The following is a 20,493-nucleotide window of genomic DNA, read 5'->3' as shown; positions in this document are numbered from 1 at the left end:
GCCAATTTTCGCATCCAGCATGTCGCGGGACTGTGTAATGGCCGCCATCAACGCCGCGTTGTCTGGTCCAGCAGGATGACTCCCACCAGCCGCCCAGGCTCCTCCACCATGGCCAGTGAACTTGTCAATGGGTCCTGTCTTAGTGGCGGCCGAGCCCCTCGTCATGGCGGCCGCTCAGACGGTAGAGCAGTGACACGCACCTGTATCAGGGCCGCTTCTCGCAATAGTCCACCAGCTAGGCCCCGGCCGAGGCGTCCCGAACACACCAGGCCGCTCGAGAGTCCCTCGCCACCGGCCCACAGATCGGGTACACCCCAGGCAATGTCGCCCCGCCAAGGTGTATAAAATCGTCTTCGCGCCCACCGGCACTCCTGGCACGGCGCAGATATGGGCCACTCTAGTGCAAACCACAAGTTCTCCAACCGCCGCCCCAGGTACCACAGGAGCAGGATAGGGCAATTATCCGGGCCAGGCGCCTGTTTGACCCCTCAGTTCCCGGGGGGCCCCCGCCGTGTCCACTCACCAGGGCAATGGATCCGGGCTGGTGACTCCGGGCGGGGACCACCAAACTAGAGGTCCCGGCTGCACCAAGGCCAGGCAGGCCGCAGATCTTCCGACACCCCTTCCAGTCGCAGGCCCCACCGCAAACACGGTGAGGAAAGGCAGGGGATCCCACTGTAGGTCGTCAGGAGCAGGCAGCCCCGGATCGTGGCCAGCCCAGGCTGCGAAGATCAAGGTCCCGGCTGCGCCCGGGCCACCAGGCCGCCCCTGCCGCTCCGGTCCCTTCGCCGCGTCTACACCACCTGCAGGTCCAGCCAAGCCCTGGGAGGATAATCACTGGTCAAAGGTCCAATGTCTGCAGCGACCCCCTCTGGCACAACTCCTCGCAACAGCCCCCACAGCACTGGTCAACAAGAATGGAGGATGCAGCTCTCACCGGCAACGGAGCCGCCGCCAGTCCCAGTGGAGGGTAATGCGTCTGCCAGCGGTGGGGGGCGCCGCGCCCCCGGAAGGCGGAGGGTGCCGCAGACAGCAGTAGCAGAGTGTCCGAATACCAGCGTGAATGTCCTCGGGCGGGGGTCGCCAAACTCGAGGCCCCGGCTCCGGCAAGGCCAGGTAGGCCGCAGCCCCTCCAAGGCCCCCCACCGGCCCAGGCCCCCACCGCCGGCAATGTGAGGATAGGCAGGGCACTCCGCTGTGAGCCGCCGACAGCAGGCAGCCCCGGAACGCGGTCAGGGAGCGGCAGCGCCGGCTCCGGGTCAGGTCCCCCCGTCGGGGATGCCAAAATTGAGGCCCCGGCTCGTGCGGCGGGCACCAGGCCGCTCGCTGCACTCACTCGCCCCACAGCCGCAGACGGTCTCGGCACGTTGTCTCCAGCACCGGACGGTTCCCGGTGTCCTCCGCCAACACCACCTTGGATGCGGTGCACTTTTCGGGGTTCAGGGCCAGGATAATTCTAGGATAATCGGCGGGCCGGCGGGAGCTCTTAGGCAGCCACGTCCGCCATGATCGCCCGCTAAGCCACGCCCCCCTACGAACCCTATCTTGATACACACTATTTCCAATCCTATTGACAGAGCTTTATATTTTAAATTTAGAGTAGGGACGCTACCTGTAGGTGATTTTACCTCCCGTTGGAATCTTTCCTACCCCCGCTCCTCCTCCTGCGCGACCTGCCCATCACGTGTAGAGTCGGTCGCTCACATTTTCTTTGAATGTCCTGCATATGCACGGCCAAGGCGGAGATGGCTTAAACCCCTGTGCAGGCAGTTAGGTACCCGGCAGTGCAGAGAGGCGCTGCGTATTTTAAAATCTGACACCTGTACCCTGTTTGCATGTTGTGTGTCCAAGTTTCTAAAATGGGCATGGTTAACTCGTCTGAATAGGCTTTCTGTGACTATTTAATGCTTGTTTTATCTGTTTTGGCTAATACGATTTTATCGGTGTAAATAGAATGCATTTGTTTTTACATGATTTTAAAATTGTTGTATCTGCTTTTATGATATTTTTATATCGCAATAAAGCCATTCATTCACTAAATACTGCAGGAGAGGATATTCTACAAAAAGACCCTAGGTGCTTGAGTGAGAGGTTATTGTTATGCCTGCACAAGAAGCAGACTATTGCACTTTCTTCTTGGATCAAACATATGCTGATCTCCACTGGAGTGACAGACTTTTTTTTTTTGTTAAAGACCCCCATTAAATGTTACATATGTGGGCTAGATATGAACTCCAATTACAGGTATGTAAATTGTGAAGACTGTCCTCTTTACTGTAAGGTAATCAAGATATTCTCCATGCAACTGATATGAGAGATTTGCCTCAATCCCGCTTTCTACCATTCCACCCCCTAACCTGTTCCCGCTATTAATTTCTTTGAAACAATATCCAACCTGACTGAACTGAAACGACATACATGTCTTGTGCTTTGCTTCTGAAGACATTGTTGTCCTTTATTTCAGGAATGTTGCCTGAGGAGAAGGAGCCTCCTGGCCATCTGGTCCTGGAAGATACTGGGCATCAGCAGTTTGAGAAGATCCTTGAAGATGAGGGTCTGGATAGAGTGTACTGGCTTCCTAAGCTGGAAAAGGCACTTGGGGTGACCAGTGCTCAAGCTATAAAACACGTAACTCATGAAGACTATCTGAAGCTAGAACCATATGTAAAGCATCCTTGGGAGAAGCAGGCATTGAAAAAAGTTTTCGGAATCCCAGACAGTAAAGTAATTCTGAAGAAACTGCAAGAAGACTGCTCAGAAACGATGAAAAAGGCTCACGAGCAGGCAAAGGTGACACTGACAGAGTTGAAAGAAATGCAGACTCTGGGCAAAAGCCAAGATGATGAAGAGGTTAAAAGGAAACTGGAGAACCTGAGAGTGGTGATGAGCATTCCTAAAGAATGTTGGCCTCCGTCTGGGGGCACTCTTATTGATGTCATACAAGGTCTGCACAAAGAGTTAACACTTGCAGATGGTTCTTTGTCTTCAAGTGAAAATCTAGACGATAGAGACTTTTTACAATGGACATCAGGGGGACGAATTCTGGAAGGGATATACAAGACTCATAAACTGGAGGATATTTTAGAAAAGCGAGATCATCTAATTAGCATTCCAGAGAATTTCAGCCTCTTTGGTCCAGACAAAGGGCCTGCATTTCAGACAAAGGAGTTTTTATCCTCCACATCAGAATCAACATTCACTAAAGTCATAGAAAGTCTAGGATTTAGTGTCTGCTGCAAGGCCAAAGTTGGATATTTGGGTGTTTCACTTGAAACTAGCAGAGCTTCAGAATCTGATAAAAAGAGAAAATTGACAACTGAGAGTACTTACATTTGTACCACAAAATACAACTACATTCCACTTGCCTCTTGTTTCTTCCAAAAACATCAGGTAAGACTTTCCGCTGCAGCATTATGTGAGCTAAAGAAAATTGAGGCACTACTAGGTCACACTACCAAACAAGACAAACTTCAGATGATTTCTGTTAGGTATGGGAAGTTTTTCTCTACATTTGGGTCACATGTTGACATGGGCCCTTTCCATCTTGGTGGGATATATACGTGGAAAGCTTCCGCTGAGGGCTTCAAGGCTGAAGATCTAGAAGAGATGAAAAGAATAGCAACCAAGACTCTTAACATTTATGTGGGAGCCAGCTTCAGTGGCTTCAGTGCTAGTGCAGTAGCTGGAGTGGGTGTGTCTAATTCCAAATCAAAGTCATTTTTCCAAGGAAAAGGTACTGAATCTATTCGGAAAAAAATTCAACTGTCCGTCTCCAAGACTGGGGGTCCTGTTGAAGTGGATTCTCTGGCACAGTGGAAATCTGGGCTTGTGTCTAGTAATAAAACATGGTGTGTAATTGACCGAGGATTTAACCTGCTACCAGTGTGGGACATAATCCTGGAAAGTCATAGGAAAGATTTTAAAGATGTTCATCAAGTAGCAAAAGGTCTTATGGAGGCCTATAAAATAATAACAAAGCAAAATGTTAAATTGCTGTTTGGTGAGGAGCTTGCAAGTGCAGTAGAAGAAGCGCGAGCATTCCTAAGAGAGGTTGAATCCTGGGAGGTTACAGATCCCGATGAGCAGTTGAAGAAACTGATAGACTTTAAACAGAAGCTCAATGAAAAAACAAAAAACTATAGTACTTGGATTAATGAATGTCTCTCTAGCAAAGCCCTTCCAGCTTTCTTGACCAAAGTGATGAAAATGTATGAAACGTTGCCTGAAATTCAAACTGTCTTTCTCAAAACTCAAGTGCGCTGCCTAGTAGATTATGACGTCTATTCCTCTGAAAATGCTTATAGATATTCCTCTATAATTAGGTGGGTTTACCAGTCTCAAAATGAACAAAAGAGAATGTACATCGCTAGTTTTGATCAGTTTATTCATGTTTTACAAGAAGAAAAAAGAGCCTTACAAGAAACCAGGTTTAGTTCCCACTACTGCATTGAGGCAGTGCATGAAGCTCAGGTAAAGTCCACATGTAATATAGGTCTTTCTCTGTACTCTTTATTGAAAGCTCTTAGAGCCACAGAGGAAAAGGACCTTGAACTCTTACTACTTTCATTTGTGCTTCCATTGGGCTACTCTCTGGAAATAAGTTGTTTTCCGTACCTTTTGGGATGCTCTGAAATTGACTTCATGCTCAATGAAATGCAGGATGCACACAAAGAATACTTGAGTCTTAAGAATCAGAGTGCTTATAGAGCTCACACATTCCTCCTCTTGACAGGTTTAACAGTAGCAGTTGATTCCAAGGAAGTTACCCCAAAACAGAAAAAAGAGCGGTTGGGTTTCATGATGGATCATATTAAAGATTATGTCTCAATGGAAGTGTCTGATGTTGTTCAGAAACATGACCAATGCAATGATCTGAAATTGCTTGAGAAAGACTTGCACAACCTCGTTTTAGGAAACTATGAGGAAGCGGAAGATGTGCTAATCAAGGAAAGATTAGTAGGACAATTAAACAGCATCTCTAGAGCAGTTACCATACCCACTTCTGAAATGGATAGCGATGGCACCACAATTGTTGAAATGCCAGCAGTTATAAAAAATAAAGACATTTCTGACTTGATACAAAAGCTTGGGCTAGAAAATTACTACCCAATGAAAATGACACAAGAGCATGTGCACGTTATAAACCGGTACACTCTTCAAGCCTCAAGAAACCAGTCGCTCAACGACAGTGAACTTCCTTTTTTTTTTCTACAGAAGCTCATGGTAATGGACTACCGTGCAAGGGATATGATTTGTAGGCCAATCACTCATGAAGGACACTGTTATGTCACCGCCGCTGAAGAAATATGCCCTCCCGATGAAAACTCGGATATTATGGAAGACCTTTTTGGTTTCCCCAAAAGGTCACAGGAAACGCCTATTGCAAAACAGGCACCTGTGCACCCTATGGATGTGCAAATGGCAATATATCACTGTGCTGATGACTTTCTGAGGCAGTGGATTGCAATGAAGCTTTCCATTTGTCAATTTGCATTACCATTTTTGGTGCCAAACCCCTCCACTTCAAAGGTTGAATTCCCTCTTTGGTCTTTTAGGCAAGTCTATATGCAGAAAAGTAAGATATTTAAAATGACATCAAGAAATAAAAAACACAGTGACAGAATCATATCTGGGGCTGCCACTCCTATGGTTTCATTCTTTAGAATGGGGAGGTCTGAAAATTCTAAATCTCAGCTCATGAATACTTTGCTGAGTGAACACAGTCATAATATCTTTTTCCATCGGCACTGTCGCGGAAGCAGAAGCAACTCTGTCTTAATGGCAGGTGTTGCAGAAATCTTCTGGTATTGCCCAAGTGGGAAAGAGGATGACCAATTTCACCAATGTATTGCATTTACTAATCTTCATGGGGATGCACTAGAACATGTAAAGCAAACTAGCTTCTTGCAACAAATTTCAGCTGTCAATGTAATCCTTTTTTCAAGTTCTGACAAAAGTTCAATGGATAGTCAAATACTGAGAGAGCTTGTGGGATCTCCAAAACCATTAATTTGCCTCTGCGTTGACTTGGAAAATTGTCCTTCTGTACGAGTCAGAAATGTGGTTAAAATTGCTCTCAAGAACAGGAATGAATCTGAACTAATTGATGAACTAGTTTCAGTGATTAATAGTTTGTTATCTACCTCTGTTGAGTCCTGCACTCTAGATCAGCCAATGAAATACAAGTGCACTGTAGATGAATGGGCAAGTGTTGCACAGCAACATGGATTCCTTGTAGATGAGGACACAGAGGAATGTAGTGAAGGCCTTGAACTAGCTAAAACGCTGATGTGTCTCCTAGATGATACAAAAGTAGGGGATGTGAAAGAACAGTTGCTTCCTCTTCAAGGAAGTTTGTGGCACAGATGGTGTGAGAAAGACAAAGAGCTTACACGCTTGAGACATAAAGGAAACCGAAGCATTGAGGAACATGTAAGTGACATTGAATCTGAAAAGAATGCCATACGCAAGGCCCAAGTCGAAAGAGCATATCCTCTTAATGATCTACTGATGTCACTAATCACAATATTACAGTCCCATTCAAATAAAGAAAATCTGTATTTTCTGCATTGGTTAAAGGTGCTTTTATATGACCTGAGCTCTGATCAGCTTTTGGACCTTCGTCAACAATACCACGTTTTGTGGTCCACAATTCTTGAGGAAAAGGGAAAGGGCAGCAATTTAAATAATGCAGTGTACAAAGATTTAGAAATACTATCCAGCAAAATCAACGCTTCAATGTTTGGGCTTGAACATCTATTGAGGGAAGTGGGGCAGATCTATGAGGCACTGGATGCATTGCTTGGAAGGTATGATGATCTGAACACGCTTCCACAAATTGCTGCAAACTTGATGGCTCATGGGTTCCCCATTGAGTTGATGGATGGTGATGCCTCATATGTTCCACTTAAATGGATTAGAACTGTACTAGATGAATTAATTAAAAAAATAGGAGATAAAAAGTTGTTTGTTCTGTCTGTGCTTGGAGTCCAGAGTACGGGAAAGTCAACTTTACTAAACACAATGTTTGGTCTGCAGTTTGCTGTCAGTGCTGGAAGATGCACTCGTGGAGCATTTATCCAATTAGTTAAAGTAGATCATGATCTACGGCAGGATTTGGGTTTTGATTTTATTTTAGTGGTTGACACAGAAGGGCTCAGGGCCACTGAATTAGCCAATAAATCAACACTTAATCATGACAACGAGCTAGCGACCTTTGTCATTGGTCTCGGCAATATGACTTTAATAAACATCTATGGAGAAAATCCTTCTGAAATTCAGGATATCCTTCAAATTGCTGTCCAGGCCTTTTTAAGAATGAAACAAGTGAAACTCTCCCCAAGCTGTTTGTTTGTTCATCAAAATGTGGGCGACTTAGAAGCCAGTGATAAAAACATGGAGAGTAGAAGACGCCTTCAGCAAAAACTGGATGAAATGACTCGCACTGCAGCGCAGCAAGAGCTTTGTGATGTGACTTGCTTCAGCGATGTTATTACATTTGATGCCAATAGCCACATTTATAACTTTTCACATCTATGGGAAGGAAATCCACCAATGGCACCTCTCAACCCAAAATACAGTCAAAATGTTCAGGAACTTAGATCCCAGATTTTAAATACTGCACAAAAAGAATCACAATCTAGAATTTTAACCATATCACAGTTAAGTTGGCGCATTCAAGACCTTTGGAAGGCATTGTTAAATGAAAATTTTGTTTTTAGCTTCAAGAATACTTTGGAAATCTCTGCATACAGCAAACTTGAAACAAAGTTCAATGACTGGAGCTGGCAGATAAGAAGCCACATACTGAATGTCCAGAATAAATACAACAACCGAATTAAGAATGGCGATCTTAGCCAAATTGAGAATGTTCATATTGAAGAGCAAGTTCAGGAAAATTACGATAGCATTAAGAAGGACCTGGACGTATATTTTACTCGGGATAGGGATTATGATATACTCGTCCAATGGAGAGTCCATGTGGAAAATAGGCTACAAGTTCTTAAACAAGACCTTATTGAAGAAATAAAAACTAAATGTGGAGAATTGATTCGATTTAAAAAAGGTCAAAGTAAATTGGACCAAAAGAAGTCTGAGTATGAAGACAATTTGTTTAAAAAAAGCAAAGACTTAGCATTGAAATTAAAACATGAAGCACTGGATGAAAAAAAACTTGCAGATAATTTTAACGAGTTGTGGATTCAGTGGGTCGCTGAAGTATCTTCTAGTGCCCCTTCCACCGAGCACCCTAATATCATGGTTGATGTAGAAAATGCTATTTTGGGTCATTTTAGGCAGGATCCTAACATAATAGCCAAGGTTAAAGATGCCTCGAAGAGGACAGGCTTTTGCCTTGATGTTTCTGAGCATGTTCAAATGAAGAGGAATAGGTGTATGATTTGGAAGACTTTTAGTAATCAGGATAATGTATGCATAATACAAAAAAAAGAACACCTAGAAAAATTTGTTCGTGACTATACTGAAACTAAACGACAACAAAAAATGGATTACAATGAGCACTACATACATGAGATATTGAATGTAATAAGTAATGAGGTGCAAAACACATCCAATAACTCCAATTTCAAGCTAACTGTAGCTTATCAAATTGATTTATCACTGTACCTATGCAACATTGCAGCTCAGAAGTTCATTATTATTCACAAAGAGTTCCAGTTATCAAATGATCCTGTGGCCTATCTCGAAAGTAAGAGAGGTGATTTCTTTAATTGTTTTAAGATATCTTGTGAAGGAGCAACATCCATCACTACGTTTTCTGAGTTTTTGAGCAGCAAGATTGAAGAAGCTGTCCAGCATGCAGTCTATGATGTGGCGGCTCTCAAAGTTGCAGATTTGATGCGATCCGACTACCCAGCATTCAATGGCAACAGAGCAAAATTGGAAAAACACATTCTAATATATCTAGCAGAGAAGGAAGACTTTGAACAATACAGGCGGTACATTCATTTCTCAAAGGATTTTTTTGAGACTTTCATTGAAACCTGTGTTCAAGATTATTGCACAGATAAAGAAAATCAAAGGCTGAAAAATATATTGAGCATCACATTAGATTCTTTTCAAAACCTCATTATTTCAGCCATTGGTGAAGCCACACAGGTGGTCAAAGACAGAAATGGAAATGAGAGTAACAGCGCCTCATTGTGGTTGGATGCACTTTGCAGAAAACTTGGAGATGACCTAAACATTTCACGAAATGACCTGAAAGGAATTGAACATCAGCAAATTAAGGACTTTGAGTTTCTTAAAGAAGCAATGTGTAAAACATGGGAAAGCCGGGTTAAATGTCTAAAACAGGGGTTTGGTACAGTTAGCCTGAAGACATTTCGCGTGAAGCCACATGAAATATTGGCAAAGCAGCTATGTGGGTGCTGGGAGCAGTGTCCCTTCTGCAAGGCTATTTGTACTAACACAGTCTCCGGTCATGATGGTGACCACAGTGTTCATTACCATCGTCCTCAGGCTGTCAGTGGAATTCAGTGGTATCAAACTGATAATTTGGTCACTGACATCTGTTCCACTCTTGTGGCAAGTAACTGTCTCCTAGTTCTCAGTGACAAAATACAAATTCCTTATAGGAATTACCGACAAGCAGGACTGGCGTATGCAAATTGGAGCATTATGCCAGACACCTCAAGCCAATCCTACTGGAAATGGTACATACACCACTTCCAAACAATACTGGAACAAGATTATGGTGGAAAATTTGCAGAGAAGGGTACAATTCCTGGTTCTTGGACCATGATCAGAAAGGAGAATGTGATTGCAGAATTAAAAGAGTTATAGAATATAGAAATAAAAATAGAAATCCATTGCAGACACATTTACAAGCATAGTACCCATTTATTGTTTACCCTCTTCTGAAGGCTTTTGGTGCAGATTCTAAGAAATGGTCAAAGACATATCTCAGAATTACTTTTCTCTGTGTTCTGGTTGCTGATTTGTTGACCTGCAGGATGAGGCACTTTGTGAACACACATGTATTTCTACGTTACATATGCATATGTTGTGCATGGTCAGGTGTAAAGGGATTATAACATTTAGTTTTCAACCAACAATATCGGGAAAATGAGGAATTTGAACACTTGTAAATCTTTTAATAACATTTATAATTACTTTTTCATTGTCCTTACCTTTAAAAAATTGCCTATTTAATTATTTGGGTTACCTAGGCTAGATTGCAATTAAGGAAGACATTTCCATTTGGCATAACAGACCTTTCATGTAGCTGCCGTCTGACCCTGAATAATATATCATTGCCTGGTGCCACAAGACTCCTACAGTTTCAATATGATCATTGTCTGACGGCCTGCAAAGATCAGTGCAACCTTTCAATTCAAACAATTGCAGTGGAATGAAAATGGTGAAATAACATTTTAAAGACATGGACCTGGGAAAAATTGACACACACTCAGGTAGGAAAACATGATACATACATAGTGATACATGAACCCTGGGAAAGGAAGAACTGAATACTTACATTGTGACAGGGATGTACAGACACAAACAGTGGCACAGGAAGACAGACACCAACATAGTCTCTGAGGCAACATGACCAGTCTCCAGTTCTTGCACACTCAGTGTTCATATTCATTATTGCAAAACCAATGCACATGATGTTTGCAAACATATACATGCATTAGAAAAAATCATTTGAATGGGCTCCATTTTATCTAGATAAGAGGTCCTATTTTAAATGGGACAGCCATGAGATATCACCCCTTGTTGCAGCAACTACACTTCCACACTTAATTTTTACTGCCACATGCCAGGTGCTTGGTAAAGGGGCTGATCTGAGATACCTTTGTGTGCCTCCTCCCACATTGATCCAATAAGGGAAAAATAAATTGGAACCTCCCGGGAAAAAAAGAAGGGGTGATAGAATAGCCCTACAAATGTTTTGGTATTTTCTTCCCTACATAGATATTTAAACCACACCTAAGCTTGAGGCCTGCACTTCACTTTCGAGATATAAAGCACCAGGTTTGCTGTCATCCAGCCATGCCCTTACCTTCACTGCTCTGTTTCAGAGCAAATATAGCCTATATACATATGCTTATTAGACTCTTTGTGGTACTCGTAAGGGCCTTCATGAGGTTCTTCGTTTAGGCACTTCATCATCATACTTATCAACCTTGTAAAAAAAATTGTGACGACCAATATAACATTTTTAAAAACGTAGGTGACATTAACCATAGCCAGTAAGGTTGAATCACATCAAGTATTGATCATTTAGTCCTCAGAAAAGAGTGATAAAACTAATGCAATATACATTTTTCTATGGTCTCTCTCTCTTAAGCATTGCGCCTCCTGCTGACTGGAGCTCCTCCCCATTTTTAATGAAAGGCAGTCACTTCTGTTCAGTGACCAAATGGATTGTATTGTAGGTTTTCCCTGTCATAATGCTGAATACACAAACACATCTTCTTCTGTCCCCATAGGCTTTCATTTACTTCTTTGTCTCTTAACAATCCTTGCAATTATATTAGGTTCACCAAGGGTCCTTATGGGATGCGTGTTCATGCAAGGCCTCAAAACAGTAGGTGAGAGAATCACCTATGGAGTGAAGTGACGTGTTTCTATAGTTTCTCAGGGTAAATAAAATACTGCTATGGCAGACCTTTAATTTAATATCTTGACCATTCCCATGAACCTGTCCAATAATTCATATGTCTGGCGCCGCAAGTGTATAATCTTCCTTTAGGTCAGTCCCATGTATTTGAAAAAAGTAGCAAATTCCTAGGCATTAAACAGTGGACAATGGTCCATTTTAATGATGCTCAGGGCACCCCACCGCATTAATATCACATCTAGTGTCACAACTGTGGACAGCATTTCAGTGACTAAGGAAAACAATCATTAGCCCATGATGACCAAAGGGCTACATCGAAAGTTCACTCACCCAAAGAAGGGATCTGCCAGAGACCTTCACTAAGCTTTTGGCGGGTTAGAAGTCTGCACAGCTTCAGAACACAGTAGTTTGCTATTTATAGGGACAAGTGTTACTTATCTTTTTGTGTCTTTGCCCATGGTGTCCATCTTTGGGAATCACATGTTTCCTCTAAGAGATCTTTTTGTGACAGTCATAACTCAGTTGCCATCAGGCACAATATTCACAGTTTGCTGATCCAAATTCTTAGTTATTATGATCCACTTGCTACAGATTATGACCGTATCCTTGTTCGTAGACAATTACTCATTCACTTACTGAAAATACTCCATTCATTCACCTAGCTCATATTAAGGCACTTCCTGGCATCATTAAAATGCTTCTACTTCCACTTTTTAATTATTGCACTTTTTATAGTGTAATATCTTTCCTTGGCATTTCCACTATGCCAATGATGTATTCTCAGGGATTACTGTTGTAATACAAAATTTAGTTACTCCTCGGCTATTGATAATTGGTCACTTGTTCAAAGCAGTGGATTCCTACTCATGTATTGTGTAGACCTGTATTATTTTCTAGTTTGTTCATTGTTTTGAGGTTGTATTCCAGCAAGCTTTACATGGGGGGGGGGGAGAGCAGCATCTTTGAGGGTCTATCCCTGTATGAACAGATGGCAGTGCTCACAAACCTAACAGCTGTCAAGCTGTGCTGGGTCGACATTCTCCCGTTCCCAATGGGCAGGCACTGACCATGAGTTCTGTGCACAGTTCTGGATAAATCTATATTCTTCAACTCTTTTATTCCTTCCAAAACACAACTTGACATTCAAGTAGCCAGTCAAATGTTCTGCTCTGTTTTCTATATTCCTCAGGGGCGAACTTGAGGTGACACAGGATTTGATGTACCTAGAACAACAGATGGCCACTCCTAAGATTACTGAAATGGCCGCCATAGGTGTCTTTGCACTTTCTGAGGGTTTGAATGCATCCCTTTCTCCCAGTATATGTGTAAAAGTATTTCAGTGTATGTCTGCTGCATATGCATTAGGAAAATGTAAGGGCACTTTCACCTTTCTGGAATGCCATGCACACCTCCTTCAGTGATATGACAGATGTCAGATGTTCATAATGGTATATACCCAGATGAGTGGAAAATGTGGTTGTGTAGCATGGTTGCGCATCCACTTCAGATTGACGGTAGCCCTACATAGGTTGGGTTTGGAGAACCTGCCTACCACATGCCGTTGGTTGAACATGTAAAAAAGGTGTGACCCGAGGTGCCTTTCTTTTCAAGTTGCCACACTGTATAGTTGCTGATTTTGCAAGTCCCTTTTGTGGATGGCCACTATTGGAGACATTCATGGTGTCAGACCCATCATCACTTGCATGAGAAGTCTTTCAATTTCCACCGTTACCCATGATTGGAAATATTTCCTACCATGCAAATATATTTCTGTACTGGCTTATTAGCTTCATTGATAGAAAGGGTGGTTTTGGTGTCAGTTTTCACACCACTATGAAAACAGTATAGAAATGAGTTGTGAATAAGCTGAATGTCACATGCCCTAGGAATTGTGCTGTTATATAACGGGGGAGTCGGGAGGCTGATTCTTCCCTTTCAAGAATACCTATTGTGTTTCGGCTGCTTACCATTATTTGCTGAAAACCTCTGTTGGGCATATAGGTTTTGGCATCTGTTGTTGAAGTTTGGACAAAAGACATACGGTCAAGCTTAGGCAGACTTTTGTCTAATCTAACCATTGATAATGCAAATGACATCCCAGATGTGTGAAATCCTGCATGCACTGCCCAAAGGTGGTAGGTAATGTGACACATTTACTTTGTTGCTGACAATGTTGGTGGATACATTTTTGGGAACTCTTAGCCTGAATGGGCTTATTTAGTAGTTGCATTTATTATGCTTTTTTTATCAAATGGATAGATAGACATGTATCATTAATCACGAAGAAAGACTTTGAGTGGTAACTTTGCCTACAACGCCTCTGAGAAGTACCTGACAGAAAGGAGCATGTCATGAAGCTGCAAGGAGAAAAATAATGGTGAACAGCGCAAGAAGAAAGTGGTCCACTCTGACCAGTTTGAGTCTGTTCTTTACTATACCAATATGTGTGCAATAGAATGTATTGATTTCAAAATGTTGGCGGAGTAGCTATTATATATAACAGTCGCTACGAATGATGGAAAATCCTGCTTTATATATTGTTTCTTGTTACTTTTAGTTTAGATTACATGAAATGCTTATCTACTGATCAAGGGATCAAATAATCCCAAACCTTGTCAAGGTTTTGTGAGCTCTTTAGGAGATCAATTAACTGAGCCAAAACTGATTTTGCCATTAACAAACCTGCATTAAAAATAACTGTAAAAAATTGAAAGTAATTGCTTGCATTTATTTGTGTGCACTCTTGAAGAGGGGGGAGTTTCTCAGATAAATTGGTTTAGCTACATACTCCAGAGTGGTATATGGTATGCAGAGTCTTACCTCGAAAAATATTTGATTTTTTTTTTAAAACATAAGGGTGGAGGTACTATAAACTATTTGCCACTGCTGTCATGTTGGTTCTTATCTATTAAGAGAAGGTTTGACAGGCAATACCCCCAGACATGATAGCAGGCCTGCAAACCTTTCAAAGGTTGTTTGTTTTTCAAAAACAAGCTCCCAAAGTGGAAGATTAATTTGTAAAACAAAAACGCTAACAGCCCCACACACTGGAAGGTCCTTATTTTTCACTATCCCTTTCAGCCAGGTTTTACCCTAAACAGGGTGGATTGTTTAAAGTCTGCTGTCCGACAACCCCATCTCTGTCGAGCCGCCAGAAGAAGTAGCCTGTCAATGAGTCATGAGCAAAGCAATAGGACTACAATTAATGGAGCTGAATGTCATTGGAACATGAAGGAATCAGAGAATCAGTAAATCAGAGAAAGACATATAGGCTTCACACACACATGAAAAGAAACTCAGAGAGATATATTAATCAATGATTTAATTACAAACATGTTTTAACCTCCTTTCTTTGACCTACTGATCGATCATGTCACAGTCCTACTTTTATACAAATTATTTAGAAAGGGAATGTGGTTCCACGATTGAGGTTTCAAAACTGATTTAGGAAAATTCTCTTTCTAAAGGCTATTTTCTAACTGTACCATAGACACAGCTTTTGGGCTAGGTGATGACTCACACAACAGTTGAAATAGTCCTGGCTCCAAGCAGGAGTATCCTAAACAAGTAGAACCTGCCCACCAAATTTAGAGATGTCTGGCGGGTCAGCGGATTTCTCTTGCATTGGCAGGAACCACTGTGACAGTGGTTCCTGTCAGTGCATTGAAAGTTTGACAGACTGCTCGGTCAACATGTCTGAGCAGTAAAGCAAAATGTTAAAAAAAATTCAAAAACAAAATCCCAATGTTGGAAAAAAGCAATGACCATCTCGCCATGGGAGTTTTTTCCCTTACTCTTGCCAGGCCCCCCATATTTTCTCCCACTATTTGGGACCGCCTCTGGCTTTGTAGATCACTTGTTCTGCGCCCTGCCACACGTACAGGTCTGCCTTCCAGTCTGCAATATCCGGGGGAGGGGGGGTTCGCAGCACCCCATGCCTGTGCTTTGTCCATTGGCCTTTGTTTCTGGCCTTCCGTGCTTGGGTATTTGCAAATATATTCCTCTTGGTTATGGTCCTCCTGGTCATCCCTGTCCTTCCAAGTCTCTTTCTCCAAGCTCTTCCTCTTCATTTCGGACCCTCTTGACCCTCATCCCGTGACCTGGTCATTCTGATCCATCTGACCCTGCTCATCCGATTCCTGGTCTGGTCCTGCTGTCCCCCTCAGTCCACCTGCCATCTTCTGTTGTGGCCCACTTAGGTCTTCCTTTCTTAGCTCTTGTCCTCTTGGACCTGTGCCTTTTCCTTGTGATTCTTCTAGCACTGTACATGGTCTGTGCTAAATTGGTCCTGGATCTTTTTGTCTGGGTTCTTCTGAGTCTCGTCATTATGGTGCTGGTCTTACCTTACTCCCATGATCAGTTTCATTAGTCTTCCTGGCTCTAGCTGTTCTGGTTCGCCAGATCTTCCTCACCCTGGTCCTGCTACCCTCAGGCTCTAGTCTTTTTGTGTCACCTGGTAACCTGTCTCTTGTCCTATGGTCATTGTCCCCCTGGTAATTCGAGGCCTATCCCTGGTACTCTTGGTACTGATCCTTCTGATACTTCTTGCTCTGGTCCTTCTGGATCAGTACATCTTGGTATGCTTGGTACTGCCCCCTCACCTTTTTATCTTATTCCAGTCCTCTTGTTCTATTGGCCAAAATCATCATGCTCCTAATCGCTCTAGTCTTCCAGGATCTAGTCCTTATCCTCCTGCTCCTTATCCTCATGCTTCTATGTCAAATGATCACGTTCTCCTTGCTCTGGTCATTCTGTTCCTCATCTTCTTAGCCATCTTGTTCTTAGCCCACTGGGCTGGACCACCAGGGTGTGGGGTATCTCAGTCCTGATGTCCCTGGTCCTAATCCTCCTTTTCTTCCTCACCCTGTTCCTCCAGGGTTCCTCCAGGTCCTGGTACTCAAGGTCCTAATACACTTTACCCTGATCTCCCTGCTCCCCCTAGTCCTTAGTTCCCTGTTCCTCTTAGAACCTTTCCTTCTGGCTCTCATAGACTGTGTCCTCATCCCACCTCCTTGGTTATGCTCTTTCTGTTTTTCGTAGTCCTTGTCCTTTTCGAGATCATGTGCCCATTAGTTCTGATCCTCTTAGTCCTGATTCGTATAATTTCTTAGTTCCCCATTGTCTGTGAGTTTTTAATCAAGTCTTGTATAAATATATTTGTAAAGTGTATTAGTTCTATATCAGTTAGTAGCCCTGAAGAAGTTCGAATAGACCGAGACAAGTCTGCTGCAACAAAAAGATAAATCGCTCCAGCTACATCTATTTTCAGAACTGACGAATTATCAACAAAGAATTTGTTTCAATCAGATCTTCTTGCAATCTGTTGATATTGAAAAGACAGATTTTCGCTCACATGATTCTTGTTCTATCCCCGCAATGATTTATGATTGGAGTTATTAATATGTATTGAGTGCTGAATTTATTGTTTAAATGTAGTTATCGAACAACTTTAGATTGTAGCTCTGTAAGGCATGGTGGTGACTGATCCCTGTTTAAGCATCAAGGAAAAACATATTTGGTTCCCAATGTTATTGACAATAGTGATAAGTGTGGTTTTCCGTGCTAGTGCCTCAGCTACCAATTATAAATCCCTCTGGGTCCCTCTTGATCCCGGTTGTCTTTGTTTGGGTCGTCAGAGTCCAGCCATTTTGGTCCTGGTCTTCGTGGCCATCTCTGTCCAGTCCTATTGGCTGATTAGATATTGGTTGGCTTTAGTACATCTGATCCTCCGCACCTTGATCTTGCTGCCTGTAAGGATTGCTTTGGCTCACTTGGTTATATTTTCTCTACTCCTCTAGGTTCTCATCTGCTTGGCCTTCTTTGACCTATTTGAGTAATCTCTAGGCATTCATGATCCCTTCAGTTCACCCAATCCTCCATGCTCTGGTCTTCTGCGTGTCCTCTGTACTGTTCCCGCTGGTTTTCCTAGTCCCTATCCTGCTATCCTGGTACTACTACTGCCCATTGCCATTCCTGTCCTAATCTTCATAGTCTTATCCAATCTGGTCCTGGTACTCCTTTCCCTAGTCCTCCTGCTCCTAGCCCTCATGGTTCTGCAATAACGTCTCATGGCCTACCACAGATCATCCTAGCCTTTCCTAGTTCTGGTGTTTCATTACCTCTGGTTTATGCTTGCCTTAGAACTTCCTGGCCCTGTATTTCCTTGTCTTTCAGGTCATATTTTCCATGTATTCTTGCACCTAGCCCTTTTGGATCAGGGGTCTCCTGCTTCACAGGCTCCTGGTCCTAGACCTTTCCATCCACCTCACCCTAATTGTCATCCATCAGTACTCCTTGTCTTGTTCCTTTGGTTTATTTCATTCCCCTGGTTTCCCTGTTCCTAATCCCTCTGCTTCTGGTCCATGTAGTCCTGGTCTGAGTTCTGGTTCTCCTTTGTCTGATTCTTATGTATCGCGTCGTCTGGTGCTGGTCCCACTAGCCTTGGTTTCCACAACCTTTCTAGTTCCCCCAGTCCTAGTCCTACTAGTCCTCCTGGTTTGCCTGTTCCACCTTGCGTCTGTCCATCTGACCCTTGTCCCCTCCATTATGGTCCTTCTACTAATGGTTGTCCTGGGCCTGGTCCCTCTGGCACTGGTCCTCCTAGTTCCCATGTTGCAGGACACTGTTATTCTCGTAGTTCTTGTCACCCTGGTTTAAGATCCCCCTGAGTCTGACCCTCATGATCCTGGTCCCATTGCACCTTGGCTTCCTCGTCCTTTATATCCCTTCTGTTCATCCTAATCTAGGGTCTCCTGGACTAGCTAGCACTTGTCCTGGTCCTTTGCTTCTGGCTCGTTGAACCTCCTTGATCTGATAGCTCATGTCTTGACCCTCCTGTCTTTAGTCATTCTTTGCACTATACTGGTCCTCTCTCTACTGTCTACCAGGGTCTGCTACTCCTGAAGTAGGGGGTAGTGAGTCCTGATCCTTTACCACCCTTTAGTATTAGAGCTCAATAATTGTAGTTCACTTGTTCTTGACAATGCGAGACCCCTTCCCCATTATTAGTGCTGAGCTTGAAAGTGTGCCAGAACAAGTAAAGATCGTCACTCTTTTTTCGTGAAAGAATTCCAAGTTTAATGTTGTTTTCTTTTTTTTCTCAAAGGATTTTATGATGCTGGACTCCTGCTATTCTTAAGAGTCATGCACTGTACATGCATCCAGGAACACTACAGAAACATAAACAAATATAATACAGGCCCCTTACTTACAGATCACTTCCATATTGCTCACCCTCACAAGAAAAGTTTCACCTTCTATGGCATTGAGGTTGTACATTCAGAAAAAGAGAAGGTGACCCCAAGCTCAAACTACCGAGGAGGGAGAGTGAACTCTTCCTCAAATTCAACACAGTTAAACTGGGACTTAACAAAGATGCTGAAATGCATGTCTGTTTGGCCAAGGAATGAATGACCAGGAAGAACAACTACAAAAAAATGTTTTCCCCTACCACTGACTCCCATTATACCCATACCCGGCTTAGTGTTGGGTTAGGGGGCTGACGCATCAACCTTTCCCTACTATCACAACACCTAGTTGGTTTCATATTCTTTTAATAATTCAACTTTCATGCTCTGGCCACAGTAGTTACCCCATTTCTCTACTCTGGGTACTCCACTGAAGCAGTCTAAATCCATGCCAAGCACAGGCCACTATCATCAGAATTGCCAGCATCAGGTTATATCTGAAGTGTACCCAGGAGGTAACCATCGGTTTTGGGAAGTTATATCCTTACCCCACTTTAATCACCACCACCCAATATGGCCGCCTTTAAGGAGACAACTTGTCTTTGCAATCTGGCATCGCCTAGAGTTAGACCGTCCTTTCACTCAAACTATTCAGGACACTTTTTGAACCTATCTCTACCGAATTAAGTCTGAAAGAGCATAACTATTCACTTATACCATAATCTTCGATTATTCTTGATTCAGCACTGATCATGCACCATGCTTATAGGAACACTCCAACCCAACTCCACTCAAAGATGGCGCCCATACTTGAGTGCCATCAACCTGGATGCAGAAACGGCAATAAATTCACAACATTCAAAAAGCCCCGGTAACACGGGCTCTTTTCAAATGCCGACTGACCCTGAAGATACGTCGGTGACCGGACGTTTTCTGGATCTAAGTAAGAGACCCCTCTTCACTATGGACGGCTGGTCTACTAGCGGACCAGTCTAATCTCCTCTTTACCTCTGGCCTGCAACGTTGGCCAGAGAATACACCAACATTTAATACTTATAATCTTGTCTCCCCAGTCTTAGATTTCTCTCGAAGCACCAGTGCAAGGAATATCAAACCGTATAGAATCACGGTAAGAGCGGTCTCACACAGCCCGCAGGGCTAAAGAACTTCTCTATGTCCCTTCTCTTTTTCACAGTTAAGGACTCGATCATAGATTGAGTTTTCTTCTCCCCACTTGCCCCCTTAGTTTCTTAGTAAAGCACTCAAGTCCCAAATCGTAACCAATAGGCCTTCACTCGCTTCTTCATGACGATCAACACAGAGACCACCAGGAACCATCACGGAAACAAGCGGTTTCCCTATTTCACCGGACCAAAGGTTATGACAGGTCTAATGATAAAAGCTATCAATTAGGTCCATTATATACAAGCACATCGTACCTCAAACTGTGATGAAAACTAACAAATATATATGTTGTATATTTGTCTCTTTTCCTTTTTGGAACTACACACTGATATGGACATCAATATTCTGTATGCACCTTTATGAATTACAATGAAACAATGATTATTTATACTGTCACTGAAATTTAAAATGGGAATGCCTTAATGTCCATGCTTTCTATCTCTTGCTGTTCTGCCTTGCTCATATCTGACATTCTTATTTCTCCTTTTTCTTAGACTTGGTATCTTTTGACTTTGCTCAGCAATAAAGTTA

At 42.9% G+C, this 20,493-nt stretch overlaps 1 protein-coding gene across 1 annotated transcript; it reads left to right on the top strand.

Annotated features, from left to right (window-relative positions):
* Positions 1 to 2,466: 2,466 nt before the first annotated feature.
* LOC147690026 (interferon-induced very large GTPase 1-like) lies at positions 2,467 to 10,315 on the top strand. The gene has a single exon (XM_086936629.1). The coding sequence runs from the start codon at positions 2,467 to 2,469 to the stop codon at positions 9,802 to 9,804; it is 7,338 nt and encodes a 2,445-aa protein (XP_086792755.1). The 3' UTR covers positions 9,805 to 10,315.
* The last annotated feature ends 10,178 nt before the right edge of the window (positions 10,316 to 20,493 follow it).

The sequence above is a fragment of the Lissotriton vulgaris genome, chromosome 9 (assembly GCF_964263255.1).
Source record: "Lissotriton vulgaris chromosome 9, aLisVul1.2, whole genome shotgun sequence".
In the NCBI taxonomy this organism is placed as follows: Eukaryota; Metazoa; Chordata; class Amphibia; order Caudata; family Salamandridae; genus Lissotriton; species Lissotriton vulgaris.
Note: the sequence above shows the minus strand (reverse complement) of the source record. Positions and strands in the feature narration are given on the sequence as shown.